The sequence below is a fragment of the Argiope bruennichi genome, chromosome 10 (genome assembly GCF_947563725.1).
Source record: "Argiope bruennichi chromosome 10, qqArgBrue1.1, whole genome shotgun sequence".
Classification (NCBI taxonomy): Eukaryota; Metazoa; Arthropoda; class Arachnida; order Araneae; family Araneidae; genus Argiope; species Argiope bruennichi.
Window position 1 is genome coordinate 106230001 of NC_079160.1, and position 13699 is coordinate 106243699.

At 26.1% G+C, this 13699-nt stretch overlaps 1 protein-coding gene across 1 annotated transcript in view; it reads right to left on the reverse strand.

The window, feature by feature from the left end:
• Positions 1-13699, reverse strand: part of LOC129987698 (uncharacterized) — a 145236-nt gene that overhangs the window by 117048 nt on the left and 14489 nt on the right. Inside the window, exons 8-12 of the mRNA XM_056095648.1 lie at positions 10234-10266; positions 8036-8068; positions 5976-6014; positions 4801-4833; positions 2268-2300 (exon numbers count right to left, since the gene is read on the reverse strand). Of these exons, the coding sequence (XP_055951623.1) occupies positions 2268-2300; positions 4801-4833; positions 5976-6014; positions 8036-8068; positions 10234-10266 (171 nt within the window). The remainder of the gene's footprint in view (positions 1-2267; positions 2301-4800; positions 4834-5975; positions 6015-8035; positions 8069-10233; positions 10267-13699) is intronic.

Below are 13699 nucleotides of genomic sequence, written 5' to 3' on the forward strand. Positions count from 1 at the left end.
CTTATACTACATTTAAAAAAGTATTTTTAATGCAAACACTTGCTATATACAACTGCTACTTTCTTATTATATCGTAAATGTATTAACAGATCCAGCCTGATAATCCACTCGCATTTAATTACACGCATCTCTTCAAGTAAATAAGAAGAATGTGCGGTAGTCAGTGTGCATGTTTTGGTTGTCTACAAACTAAACACTATGACTTGGTATTGTCTAACATCTATGTACAGGGTAGCTAATTTATATAGTGGAAATAAGCGCGTAGGCGATGTTTTTATTAAATTTTTATAGGAACAATGAATTAAAAACTGAAAACTGCTCTCTTCGATAACTTCTGAAAGTATTATCCCATTGAAAATGATTCTTACACTGTTTTAAAATTAAAACAATTACCTTTTTAATGATATCATTTTATTTGACATTTAATTTATTTCTGAATATTGACAATTTTTAGCAAAATGTTTCAAAAATATATTTCTTTATTATATCGGAATTCAAAACTTTCTAACTATTTCATGAAATATTTCATCATATAGATTTTCGTTTAAAAAAGCTAAAAAAGGAAGAAGGTGTTTGATACTTTTAATAAAAAGAAAATACAGTAAAGAACCGAGAAATGTCGACGATAGATGAACCGATTACTTCTAACCAATATTCCTCACGTATCAAATGGAAACCTAAAGCGGCTGGTATTAAATAATATTGTGAAAGAAATACAAATCCCGAAGAATTCAGTTTCGAGATTTCGACACTGTTGAGGAGAAAAAAATTTGGAATTAAGCGAATTTATCTTTCAAGCAATTCATTGAAATAATAGACTAGATGAATTACATTTACCATAAAATTAATGCTGCACATTTTGATTGCATTAAATTCTGAATCCAATACACGAACGGAAAGAGAAACTATTTTTAAACATTTCCATGAATTCCATTAATTTATTTTAAAGCAGAACAATATATCGTCAGATTTAAAAATATTTTTTAACAAGCAAGTTAAGTTTAATTTTGAATAAAAGTATTATGCTCTAGAAGTCGTTTAAGACTAGTTTGTTGGATAAATGATTGCTGAAAACTTCAACTAAATATTTTCTGTAAATTGTTTTAAATACCTTCCTCGGCAGAATAATTCTGCACTTCACACCTTCACTCTGTCTTAACTCTTATTATTTTTAAATTGCTTCTTTTATTTTAGAAAATTTCTAACTAAAACTTCTGTTTATTTTGCCCTGCATTTCCCTAATTTTCTATCTACATATTTTTTCACATCCATTTAAATCACGGAAAAGAGCAGCTGCACTTAAAAATGGTCGCCATTGCTTGCTCCTGAAATTAAATATACTACATTTGTTATGCAATATGTTCGAAAGCTATGGTAAGAAAAATGACCCAATTCCATTTAAATTTAAATTAATTAAAATATCAAAAATTTATTCAGAATTGCAAATTTTCAAAATAGGCATTTGCTTAAATTAATAATTTCAGATGAAACGATCTGGCTTAAAGAAAGCCAACACAAATATATAGATAAAAGCACACATTAATTATTATTACTAGTAGAGACATTAATTGTTCCATTTTTTATCTGCATTGCTTCCATTGCATCATAATTAAAATTAATAATTTCAGTCGAAACAAAAAATTTAGGTCAGTTTCAAAATTATTTTTAAACGATACTTATATTTTTAAGTAATTTAGAAATAACTATTTTTAACCGATGCATAGCAATACTCTTTTTTTGTTGCTGTTGTTGCTAAGTACTTAATTTATTTTTATTTCACATTCTTTGTATTGATATCTTTATTTGAAACGAGCAGTTTATATTATTTTTTGAAAAAAGCTAAAATACATTTTTTATAAACATTTTTAGATTCTAATTATAGGATATAAAATGGAATTACTATTATGAAGAAAATTCGATTTGCTCATTATGATAAATCTCGTCTTTTTGTATGGAGTGCGGTTAAAGTTGGAAATTATGGTTGAGTCAATGATTATCTGGAAACATTTCTGAGAGCCCTTTTGATTCAATAATTAAATTATTTAGGAAATGTTTTTTTTTTGCCTTTGAATTATCTTCCCATTTAGAGAAGCCATTTAGTTTACTCAAAGAACTTAATATCAGAAGCTTTTAATAGAATGTATCTACAAATTTTCAACATCAGTAATTTTTACAATTAAATGTGAAATTCAATTGCTTAAATTTTATTTAAATGTTAAAAAAAATCTAATAAGCATAAATAGAATTTGCAGAAAGGAATTGCTTACCTCCAGTAGGTTTATTCAGATTACTTAAGAGACCTAAATATAAAATTTTTTATTTGAATATATTTTACAATCTACAATGTAAATAAATTTTATTATTCAACTTGAAATGAAACAGCATATATTTTTATTTTTTATTGGAAACATCTATTGAATGCATGCAAACTTATGTTCCTTAATAGTTTTTTTATTAAACCCAAGGAAAATAAAACAAAATCTTATACAGAAAGGAACAATTTTACTCCAATAAATGATAAAAAAATTATGTATAAATAGAGTCAACACAAATAATTTGTTTAAATAGTTCTTTCGCAAAACATTACTTTAAAACGTTTTTATTATATACTAGCCGCCTTTGGCGACCAGCCGGTGCGCCAGTATTACCGCTCGCTACAATTTTCAATTAAATATTTTAAGTAACTGCTCTCTTAATAGATTCTCAAACAAAATATTTTTAATCTTCCAATTTTGATAGTCATTCCAAACTTATATTGTTGTTTAGATCGTTTCGTTCAATTTACTATATATATTTTCCTAATGTGTTGTCATTTCCGATAAAACTTCAACTTTAATTTAAAGTGGAAATGCTGAAATTGCAATTAGTATAAAGATATTTTTTTAATAAAACCAAGCTTTTTATTTTATTTATCATTTTTATTTTTATTTTTTTATTATTGAATATGGGTATTGCAAACAGAATCACTCGGTGTTTAAGTCTTATGTGAAGTACAAAATATTTTTCATAATTTATGTAATATCTCAAACAATAATTCAACAAAAATTTCTCAGATTCAGCATAAAATTCAGTTTTTAGTTTTGCTTTCAAAAGGATTGAAATGAAATCAATAAAAATATTTTGCTCTGGCATATAAATATATTTCAAAAATTATGAAGTCTAAATTTAATGTAGTAAGGTATCAGATTCTGTGAAATATTCTGGACACACCAAATTTTAAATAAATGAATGAATGTTTCTATTTTCAACGATCAACTAAGACTTATTTATGAAGTTAGAATTAAGACGTTTTAGAAGTTAGAAATTTAGAAAAACTCAACATTTTCAGAATCTTAGGCCAAATAATCTTGAGAAACCTGCGCGCTGATTGGCGTATTTTCTTTGAAACGATCGATGGAAAATCTAAAATTATCCTTTTTTTATTGAATAGTGATATTCAAATTTTCATAAATCAGTCAGTTTAAGTGATTGATTTAGTTGATTGGAAATTAACTCTTTTTATTTAAAATATTAGTGTTTCAAGAACATTTTGTTATTCGTGATTTCAACAGCAGAAGCTTTATGTAAAATCAAAAATTCGTTATTTATTAGAGCATTTATTGAATCAAGTTACATAAAATATAATCATTTTCCATTTAGAACATTTTAACAGATCTGTGTTATACTAAAGGTTTACAAATTAGCTGTGTGGCCCTGATTTGAATGGATATCCTTTCATATTAAGCAAAACTTGCCTTAAAATAAAACTGATTTATTGGATTAATAATATAGAGAGTGTAAAAGATCATAAAATAATTTTTATTGAATTTATTTTTTCAAAAAAATAATATTTCATATTTGTTTCATTTCCTACAGACACGTGACGAAAATCATATTTTTGCAGATTTCATTTACAAAAAGATTTAATTTATTTTTAATTGGAGCTTTAATCAATGTGATGGCAACACTTTGAAAAAAGCAAATTTTTCCCATGAATGCGAAACGTGCCTGTACAGCTTAAATTTTATTTTTATTTTGTACGAAAAAAATTGTTGAAAAATATAGTTAAAATACTTATTTAAAAATTCATTAAAAATAGAAATTTAATTTTAAGGCTAAAACATTGGTATCATTTAAAAGATAAATTTTTTATCTTTTTATCTTTAACTTCATGTAAAAATCTTTTTTGTGCGGTAATATTTTCGGAAGTTATAGCAGAAACACGCCAAAATTTCGCTTAATTTTTAAATAAATAAAATTCTAATTACAAATTCGAAAAAATAACCCCCAGGTGCACATTCCCTGCCTCCAGGGTATACACGTGCCAAATTTGGTAGCTGTAGGTTGAATGGTCTGGCCTGTAGAGCGCCAACACACACACACACACATTGAGCTTTATTATAAGTATAGATATAAAGGAATTTAAGATTATTATACACAGAACGCATTATTTTGTATAGTAAAATAACTCATTATAATTCATAGCTATCATTTTAGGTAGAAATATTCTTAACATTCGCAAGATCTATTGATAGTCATAAGAGAAAAAGTATAATTAGAACGAAGTAATTCTTGAAAGCAAATGTATAATTATAATGAAATAATAATTTTTAAAACTCTTTCTTAATAATAACAAGTAATGCAATGTTTTAAATGTGAAATTAACTGTTTTTTTTATGTTATCCTTTTTTATTTGTTTTGTCTAAAAACATGAGAAATCTTCCCCGGAAATTTTTTTCTATATTTTCAAAAAAACATTTAATTTAATTTTTTTTAAAATCTAATAAGCATAAATGGAATTTGCAAAAAGAAATTGCTTACCTCCATTAGGTTTATTCAGATTACTTAAGAGACCTAAATATAAAATATTTTATTTGAATATATTTTAAAATCTACAATGTAAATAAATTTTATTATTCAACTTGAAATGAAACAGCGTATATTTTATTTTTTTTATTGGAAAAATCTATTGAACGCAAACAAACTTAAGTTCCTTAATAGTTTTTTTATTAAACCCAAGGAAAATAAAAAAAAAAAATCTTATGCAGAAAGGAACAATTTTATTCCAATAAATGATAAAGAATTATGTATAAATAGAATCAACACAAATAATTTGTTTAAATAATTCTTTCTCAAAACATTACTTTAAAACGTTTTTATCATATGTACAAAGGAATTTAACATTATTATACACAGAAAGCATTATTTAAATAACCCATCATAATTCATACCTTACATTTTAGATAGAAATATTCTTAACATTCGCAAGATCGACTGATAGTCATAAGAGTAAAAGTATAATTTGAACGAAGTAATTCTTAAAAGCAAAAGTATAATTAGAACAAAGTAATTCTTGAAAGCAAAAGTATAATTAGAATGAAGTAATTTTTGAAAGCAAAAGTATAATTATAATAAAAATAATAATTATTAAAACTCTGTCTTAACAATAACAAGTAATACAATGTTTTTAATGTTAAATTAACCGTTTTATTTTACCTTATCTTTTTTAATTTGTTTTCTAAAAACATGAGAAATCATCCCCAAAAACGTTTTTCTATATTTTCGAAAAGACTAGTAACATTTACTGTTACTTAAAAATAATCATTTATCTATTAAATAGCCTGAATCGAACATTTTACTATATTTCTTCATACTATTTATTAATAATTCATATTTAAGGAAATGAAATGATAACTACCAATAATCTGCTGTACAACAGTAATAAAAATGTTGAGTTAAATTATAAAAACAGAAAACTTTTACTCTCGAGGATGGTGATAATAATAATAATAATATATATATATATATATATATATATATATATATATATATATATATATATATATATATATATATATATATATATATATATATATATATATATATATTGTTTATGCAATTACATGTGTTCTTGGAGACAATATTTTATTTATTTTATATATATAATTATCAATAATAAATAATCTTATCATTTTACGAAGAAAAAAAATGCTTACCATTCAAAGGTTTTTTACCGTTTAATGGTTGTAAAGTATCTAAAAAAGGATAATTGATATGAATTAATAATTATCGATTTTTTTCAGCAATATTAAATAACTCCTACAATTCTAAAAACAGCTGATTACACTATATGGCAGTGACTTTATTCTGGATGTTAATTCCAAATTATTTCAATTATCCCATCTTTAGCCTCCCATCCTCTAATATGTTCTATCATAGAAAGAATATACATTGAATAATTGAATTTCATTAGTGAATAATCACCTGGGCAAGATTGCACATTTTCTGAACTCAGTATACTGAAAAATCCGAAGGAAATTAAAATTTAAAATGTTTTCACTTTTACATTTATCAAGTTCATGATTTAGTTTTTATTCCTGCTTTACAAAAGATATGATATGCATAATTTCAAAATTATTCCATTGATTTTTATAAAGAAAATAATATATATGACGGCGAAAGTTTCTAATTGTATTAACTTCATTTTCTGGATTTATTTTATGAAATTCACTTTTTTTCTGTCTTTAATTTCATTCTTTTTAATATTTTTATGCTTCCAAAATAAAGTGATGTAATAGAAATTATTGGAAATTTTAAACAGAAGATGGAAATATAACCTAAGGTATTTCATTAACAGCACTTTATGCTATTTCTTCAACGGAAGATTAATATAAATCTCATATTTTTTTCAATTTTCATTAACGAAGATCTAGTAAAACTATGCAAGCTCAAAATATTTTACAAGCCACAAAATGTTACCTATACATTTTGTAGAATGTCTACATTTCAGGCGTCCAATACAAACTTGAGAATTTCTTTTCCATAATAAAAATGTTCACAGAAAAGAAGCTTTTTTAAAGTGATTTGAAGTTGAATGAAATTATTACAAGCATATAAATACGCATACATACCATTAAAGCTGAACTACCAATTTCTAAAAGGGTCGTCTTCTTTTTTACACATTTTACAAAAGAATCAAAAAATAAACATTTCCATAATTTTTCCTCAAAATTAAAATCAATTATTTTCTGTTAAAAAACAGTATTATATACGATGTTAAAACAAATCTACATAATAATGGCCTTACAAGATTTGAAAAATTGTTTTAATGCTGCATAAAGAGACACCATTTTCGAAATTAACATGGATATCTGAAAGAGCAAATCCAACTTAATTTACAAAATCCTATGTTTTCTTTTAATCTAAGCTAAAAACCAAATAGAATTGCGAAGACTTATTGGATTTTCATAAAACAGGAATAAAAAGTAAAGGACAAAACTCCAAATATTAAAGAGCTTTATTCGTGTGTAGTTTTAGCCACTAATCCATTAATTCACAGTAAAATCCTTTGTAATTCACTGGCGAAGAACATGAAAATGGAAGAGTTTCCATATGCCCAGCATTTTTTTTAAATATTGATAGAAAATATTCCTGAGTAGGTAGATTTGTTTTATGGATTAAGAATAAGAAAAGGAAAGCCATCTTGTCCCAGATTCTTCAATAGCAGAAAATGTTCCTCTAAGATGCTATTGACATGGGATTTGACTATTAAAACACTCGCTCTTTCAACTCAAAGCAATAATTAGCTACGAAATATCATTTCTACTCTTCAAAAATAACTTTTCCTAACTTCGAATGGTGAGAACTTTCTATTTCGAAGATTGACAATCGAGTTTTGAAAGCGATACATCTTACTGTGTGTCATTTCTTACTGTCAATTTGCTTATATTTGTAGAAAATAATATCACGTTCATAGAGTCAGCACACTCGTATTGGAGAAGATGAGACCCATGCCCTAGGATGGAGCACTTTCAAATTAGATGCTGAAATAAAATTCCTCTAGAAGAATTTTACCGAATGAAATAGATTCCGTTTTTACACGAAGCTCATGGCGAAGAACACCAAACTACAGAAAACAAAATTTGTGTAAAAATCTGAGATTACTCCCAAAGGCCAATTCATTTGGCAATTTATAAGAGAGTGGGGTATTTTTTTTTGTTTTATTTATATTTATATCTGCTATAAATTAAAATACGGTTTGAATAGAATAACTTACCACCAAGAGCACCTGTTGTTGGAGCTAAAACACCTATATTTTGAAAAGATAATAAGAAGGTAAAAGAAGTTATTCAAATTTAGTGAATTATTATATACTTTGTAAATTAAATTATGCTTAAAAATTTTTTAAATAATATTTTTTTATCGTGTGAAAACATGATGCTATTTTGGCTTGAGGTTTTTGAAGTGACTTGAAGGCAACAAATTTTTGAAGCCTCAAAATGTGTAGGCAACAAATTGGCGATTTATCCCTTTTTTTTATTTTGGAGTCGGCTTTCACAGTATAGCTTTTGAAATATCTATCGACTGCTAATGTAGTTTTATTTATTTTGGAGTCGGCTTTCACAGTATAGCTTTTGAAATATCTATCGACTGCTAATGTAGTTTTATTTATTTTGGAGTCGGCTTTCACAGTATAGTTTTCCCATTATCTATCGTCTGCTAATGTAGTTTTATTTTGGAGTCGCTTTTCACTGTATAGCTTTGGAATTAACTATTGTCTACTGTTATAGTATTTCCTTTGGAAATCACAGTGTTATTAAATAACTCGCACAACATTTTTTTTAAAATAAACCAAAGTTAAAACATTGTTTGTTTAATCGATAAAATTGTTGGTTCAGGTATAATTTCAACTAATTAAAATAAGGTTATTAGAAAATGATGCATAAAGTTGTCACATTTAGCGATTTATCGCCAACTAAAGTCATAACTTGATTTCCAAATTGTACATTCTCTGAATTCTTACGAATTATCTTAATTAATTTAAGTCATTAACCAGTTTAAACCGGTTTGAAACAATTACGAGACTATCAGATTACGCATGCGTTGATATTTAGAAAAACGTTTTTTTTTTTTTTTTTCTTCCTTTTTTTTTCCAAAAAGGGAGATAGAGACCAATAGAGAAGTCTTGTGATTTTTTCTAACTGGTTTAAACTGGTAAATGAATTAAATTAATTAAGACAAATAATAACTTAAAAAATAATAATGTTCTCACATGATAACTTGAAATTTGCGATAGTAGATTTCATTTTTTTAAACTTGTTTTCTTTCATGCTTGCGCAAGAGAATTATGTAATACATTTCCCAATTTTTTTCTGATGTGCAAAATTTTGAACATTTTCTACAATACATTTACTGTTTACTGAGTATTGAGGCTATTAAATTATTAATTTAATCAAAGACAATTGTAGACAATTTTTTAAACGCAGCAGCTATAAGTTTCTATAACATTAACTTTCTTATCACTGATTTACTGGCAATTATTATTTATTATCGGCACTTTTGTATAAATTTATAGAAGTCTCAAGTAACATTTTAAAAGCATTTTTACTTGCTTATGTATAAGTATAAAAAAAAGAGAAAACATTCCTTTCATGCAAATATTCGATCACATTTTGATCATTCCCATTTTTTCTGGAATCAGTTATGCTTGATTTTATATCAAACAGAGGAAGGGAGCGTACTAAAATTATTTTAAAATTGTAGCTATATATCAATGGATTTTCTAAACTCATTAAAAATGAAAAGAAACTTTATTTAAAATATACTAGATTTTTTATTAGAGTAGTAAAAAGATTACACGCCAATAATAATCTTATCTAAAAAATTTTAATTCATGTTTAAAGAGAATAAAAATGGATTTTTAATTATGTCTTTGTGCATTTTTTTATTTTTATATTTGTGTGTAGTTGTGCATTTTTGTGTATTTCTTTTTGCACTTCAATATCATGACGTCTTTATTTGATTAATACATAGAGGAAATGACAATAATATTGCACAAATTTTACTTTGAAAATCAATTAACGTATCTTGAAACATAAAGATGAAAATTCAAATTTCTTTTTAGAATTTTATACTCTCAAATTATTCTCTAATTTATTGGAATTGTTTTAAATATGCTATATATTAAATTTAAAATCCGCAATTCTTCACGATATTATAAAGATTTAAAAACAATTTCTTTTCTTGTCCTAAAATGCATTGGTTATCGTTTGATCTAAAATTAATTTTTTAGATTATATCAATTTTTTTTTTATTGGGCGGGTTTGTATAGTATTATTTTGTAGAATAACATTATAAGTATATACAAATGAGAAAAATATCATTATATAGCAATATATGTTGTTAAAATACTCTAATTAATTTCTATTTACTTTTTTATTCTAGACAGAAACCTAATAATATCACTCAACTTACCGCCAAGTTGATCAGTCACTGGATCCAAAGAACCTAAATTTGGGAACATTCATGTCACTACCATTGCAATTTTTTTTTTTAAATAATCTTCATTCTCAAAAATAAAACTATTTAGTATTTGTTCTAGTGAAAGAATTAAAGTCATGTTTTTATTTTTTATAAAAAAAATCTGCCTTTAAAGAAAATATTGTTTCCACAATGATAAAATTATTCACTGACTTAAGTGCGTATATATGTAATGTTCTTAATTGGCAACACTCAAAATGTTACTTTCTGATTCTTTTTTCGAAATGATACAAAAAAAAAGATTTATTAATAATTTACAAAAGAATAATTCATACAAAAAATAATTTAAATAGAAAAAAATAATTTATTAATAATTTAAATACACTTTTCTAGAAAAACTTGGTGTAGACATACTTTAACCATATTTCTGGGTTTATGACTATTCAAAATTAGTAATAGGATGTCAATATTTAAAATAAACATTAAAACGTTTTTTGAAAATTGGCATTTTATAGCATAAATTTAAGTAAATTCTTCAAAAACTTCAAATTGGCTACACCAAAAACTATTACTCTGATCCGAACAAAACTTATACTAAAATAAACTAAAAAGTTTTCTCTAGGGAATGCACTACAATTGTATGGTTATAATAATAAATAAAAATTTTAGAACAAGTCGAAGATTTATCATGAAATTTTTATTAAATTTATTACTTTATTATTAGAGCAATAAGCTGTAAATTAAAAAAATATTCACTCGATCTAAATTCTTTTAATTTATTCCCTATAAAATAGAATAAAGGCAAAGTACACCAAATTTCATAGTAATATGATAAATATATTTTAGGTTATTTGATTTAAAGTGAGCAACAAGTGAGTAAAAATCCGTTTTGAGAATAATGCATTTAAATTATACAGTAACATGTTTTAATAATAAATTATAAGTGTACATCCTTAAAATTCGCCACATTTATAAGTTATGCCTTCTTCCTCCTTAGCTTTTAATAATTTTCCTTTTTTACTCATTTTTTTTTCGGTCAATTTTTGCATTTGGCAGTGAATGTCGCCTAGATTCATTTATTCTGTCTATGTCGAGCTCAGCAAATGCTCTAACTGCATTTGCACTAGGATACATTCCAGTAACTTTAAGGATATTCAGTAATCCTATAAAATCTTCATTAAAATGTATTACAGACATAAATATCCCTAATCTGACAGTTTAGAGCACAATAAAGACATCTTTAGATACAAATTTCCACAAAACACAATTGAAACTCTCATTGGCATCTTGCATTTTGCAATTCAAAACATTTTTTCCCAAACCTGTTTACTTCAGCTCAAAGACTAGTCTATCCAATAAAAGAATTTTTTTTTAATTTCATTTTTAGCGAAAATTGACCTTTTCAACGTGTTCGGATACCTTTAAACATTTCCTCTGCGTCGGAATTTGAAAATTCATAAAAGTAATACACTACATGGACCAATGTTTACATTTGGTAATTATTCAAAAAAATTTAATCATACAAAATTGTGGTAATAATTTGCTTTTTGACAGAGGTAATTTTTCAGTCTCTGTTTTATTTTTTCTCTAAATGTTGCACATTTTAATCTAATACTAAATGTTGTACATCTATTTATCATACATTTATTAATTTTAAGCGACATAAAAGAAGCGGAAGGACAATAAGTGCATAAACATTCCAATCTGAATATATTTTGATTTTTGCGATTACTAATTCATTTTTTTTTCAATATAGCAACGTTTCTATATATTGGAAAACAATCTTCATTTTCATTCAAAAATATTTCTTTTCATCAGAATGATAAGCAACACATATATTGAATTATCTTATTAGAAATTCGTAGTGATAATTAATGGTGAATTATTCATTGCAGTTTAATACAATATTCCTAACTATACATATTTCGCCATTTTATTTACAACAAATCAGAATTCTGTATAAGCTTTCTGCTCTTTTCTTTTAATCAACAAAGTCGAGATTATCGTTTGCTCCCTGCTATTTCTAGAATAAATACAGTGGCTCAAAAAATTGAGAGTACACCTTACTTTTACTTGATAAATCCGACTTTCAATATAAATAACACATTACCGGGAAGTGCAAACATGTTTTTATTTTTACACATAACAAATGGTTTAATTTAGAGTAAAAATAAAGAAAAATCAGCGAAAAACTTCTAAATTGAAAAGTTTCAGAAGTATTTGAAATAAACATACGCAGAATTTTGCCTCAAAAAATTGAGAATACACCAATGAAATTTTTGCAATATCACGCATAGAAATAAAGTGTCACTATTAAATTGCATATCTTTTGGTTCTTATAATGGCCTCTAAACGTCATAGTACCAATTGGAACAATTTTTGGTGGTATCTGAAGATATTTTATCCCATTCTTCTTGCACCACTTGTTTTAAATGGGTTTTGTTTCTAATTTTGTGTTTTTGAATCACTTTTTCCAGTATTACAGGCATATTCAATGGTATTGATGTCGGGATACTGTGGTGGTGTGTGTAACTGCTATTTACAATGAAAAAGATACCATATTTTGAATTTACGTGTATTCTGTTTGGGGTCGTTTTCCTGCTGGAAAAGGAAATTTCCATCTAAAGACAAATTTTTAGCACTTTCCTTCAGATTGCTGCGAAATATATCCAAGTAAACCATATCATTTATAATGCCATCTATAAAAATTAAATTTCCTACCACAGATGAAACCAAGTAACCTCAAATCATGACGGAGTCACCATCATGTTTAATTGTAGGACGTACGTTTTTTGGATCCAAAGCAGTATTAGGCTTTCTCCATACAGTAAGATGGTTGTCACTGCCACGTTGAGTTTTCTTTCATTACTAAATATAGCTTTCTTCCAAGGGTTATTGGTCTTCAATTGATGAGTTTTTGCCAACTTCAAATGCTTTTTCTGAATTTGCAAGCTGATGAACGGTTTCTCTCTAACAATGCAACTTTTATATCCAGCTTGTCTTATGGCATTTAGCACAATTTCAGCACTTACACTTTTGCCTATGATTTGAAAAGTTTCTGCAACAAGTTGGATGAACCATATGGTAGCAGCAATCTAAAAAAAAGTGTTAAAAATTTGGGTTTAGATGGAAATTTCATTTTCCAGCAGGACAACGACCCCAAATAGAATGCACGTAACGTCAAAATATGGTGTCTTTTTCATTGTAAACAACAGTTACACACACCACCACAGTGCCCCGACATCAATGCCATTGAATATTCGTGCGCCATACTCAAAAAAGTGGTTCAAAAATACAAAATTAGAAACAAAACCCATTTAAAACAAGTGGTGCAAGAAGAATGGGGTAAAATATCTTCAGATACCACCAAAAATTGGTCGAATAGGTACCATGAAGTTTAGAGGCCATTATAAGAGACAAAGGACATGCAATTTAATAGTGACACTTTGTTTCTATGCGT